The sequence below is a fragment of the Stegastes partitus genome, unplaced genomic scaffold (genome assembly GCF_000690725.1).
Source record: "Stegastes partitus isolate 25-593 unplaced genomic scaffold, Stegastes_partitus-1.0.2 Scaffold1529, whole genome shotgun sequence".
Taxonomy (NCBI): domain Eukaryota; kingdom Metazoa; phylum Chordata; class Actinopteri; family Pomacentridae; genus Stegastes; species Stegastes partitus.
The window spans coordinates 96,290-98,538 of record NW_007579260.1 but is presented as its reverse complement, the minus strand read 5'-3'; the positions used below and the strand labels follow the sequence as shown (position 1 = coordinate 98,538).

At 48.8% G+C, this 2,249-nt stretch overlaps 1 protein-coding gene across 1 annotated transcript in view; it reads left to right on the top strand.

Annotated features, from left to right (window-relative positions):
• Positions 1 to 514: 514 nt before the first annotated feature.
• Positions 515 to 2,249, top strand: part of alkal2b (ALK and LTK ligand 2b) — a 10,556-nt gene continuing 8,821 nt past the window's right edge. Inside the window, exons 1-2 of the mRNA XM_008300366.1 lie at positions 515 to 570; positions 709 to 881. Of these exons, the coding sequence (XP_008298588.1) occupies positions 515 to 570; positions 709 to 881 (229 nt within the window). The remainder of the gene's footprint in view (positions 571 to 708; positions 882 to 2,249) is intronic.

Sequence of the window (2,249 nt, the reverse complement as noted above, 5' to 3'; positions counted from 1 at the left end):
CGCACCTTCAGCGGGACGAACCGGGAGGCAGAGCCCGGGACCAGAGAGCGGTGCGCCGCGGAGCCGAGGCGCAAAGAGCCGCGCAGAGGTGAGCCGAACCGAACCGGTCCGAGAGCGAAACCCAAAGGTTGTGCAGCTGGTTTAAGTGCATGAAGGCGAGTTTTGTCCTCATTAGTCAACTTTGCTGCAAAAGTTCTGCAGGAATAAAACATCTTTTGTCCGTTTGAAGACTTTTCCTGGACGGACCGGTGCTGAGGAGTTAGAGAGAGTTTAAAGGATCAAGTTCTGGAAAGTTGGTTTGGATTTCACCCTAAAAACAGCTGAAGAGAGAAAATCCACCTGAAATAACTTCCGTCCCAGCGTGGGAGTCCGACTTATTGATCACTGTGGGTCCAGATCGGCACTGATCAGCAGAACTGTTCAAAGTCCAAACCAGGAGGAAACCTTCATGTCTGTGATGAATGAAGCTGCTCATCATGTAAACGGATCTACGTGGAGCAGCTTCAGGTGCTTCATGTTCTGGACCTTCTCTGTTGGTGTGAACCTGCAGCTCCCACAGTTCAGAACCCAGTGAGCAGACTGGACCGAAGGAAAAAATAAAAAACACAAAGAAGACTCAAACGATGCTCGACCCGACCGATCAGTCAACCGATCGATCAACCGACTGATCCACAGATCGATACCGAGCGTCTCTCTGTGTCCCTGCAGGTCTGCAGTCATGCTGGTCCCACGGCTCCCGGTTCTGTCGGCGCTGCTCGTCCTGCTGCTGGCTGCGGGTCGCTGCACCGCCGCGGCGCTGCTCAGAGGCTCCGGCGGCCGCGACGCGCTGCAGCCGCTCGGCCGCTGGCAGAGGGCGGCGCTGGGCGTCCACCACGGACCGGGTCAGTACTGGTGCTGCTCAGAACACTGCTGGTGCTGATCAGACCCATATTCTTAGTAATTATGACTCTTTTTTAAAATTTATTTATTTTATTTTAAAAACACAAAAGTATTCATAAAATTACAGAATTGAGTTAAATGAGATAAAAAATGCAGATTTCAGAGTTTTTTCTCTTAAAACTCTTTAATATTAAAAACGTTTTGTTCAGTTTTATGAACATTTTTTTAAATATAGAAAAATCTGAATGAAATGAGGAAACAAAGTGTGTTTAATATAAACCAGAACAAAGCCGATGGTTGACATCAGATGTGATGTTTTAAAGGAATAAAACGTTTTGGTTCTTCAGACGTTGCAGTGGGAACGTTTACATGCTGCAGGCTGTTTCTGTTTGTGTGTGTTTGAGTTCAACAGATTTCTTCTCTTTTTAATTAAAACGTGTAAAACGATGTTTTAGTGTTTTTAGTGTTTGTGGCGTTGTGGAGCTTCTGCAGCTCAGATGCCTCTCACATGACCAGCGGTCCACTTCAGAACTTCTCCTTGTTTGGATGATTGAGGTCCACTTGACGTCGGCTCCATTAGAAGACAAAACATCTTCAGGCTCTTCTTGGGCTTTGAGCTGCAGCGTTTGGAGCCGGAGAGGCTTTAAGGAGGACTTGTGACGTCTCCAGTCTGTCTCCATGTGAAGCATCTCCAGGAGACACTCGACCACCTCGGATCAGAACTCATGGAAGCTGTTGGTCAGTTCCGACAATGAGCTGATTCTACTAAACGTTCTGTTTACCGAACTTCTGTGAACTCGGAACAGAACTTTGGATGAGACGGACTTCAGTTAACCACGTCTTTTAAACAAGCTGAACCCTGAACCCAACAAGAACTTTGGTGTCTGAACCCAAGCAGGTAGTTCTGGTTCTTGGTGCTTCGTTGTTAAAACAGTTTCTGGTTCTGGTCTCAGTGCCCCGAGTCGCTGCTTTAAGGCTGATTTCACTCCGTAACGTAGAGTCTTGATCCACTTACAGAAGACCTGTTGGTTCTTTACGTCGGTCCGGTCTGGTGCGGATACCTGGACTTCTTGTGTTTCCAGATTCTCCCGACTGGTTTCGACCCACTGAGCCTGAGCTAGCTGGTCGTGCAGCCGTTAGCGTCTGAATTTGGGGGTTTGTGGCCACAAGGCGACTCTGCAGCATGTTTCTGAATCTGAGTGGACCAGAATCAGGCCGATGTGGCGCCGCGCCGTCTGCCGGGCTTCAGGCTGATCTCATGAATCCACAGCGGCTGTTGGAAAGAACCTTGAATGAAAGCTTTACATGAAGTCCAACGGACGTCTTGGACTCTGCCGGACGTCACAGAGATGGTGGAGGTCCGGTTCCTC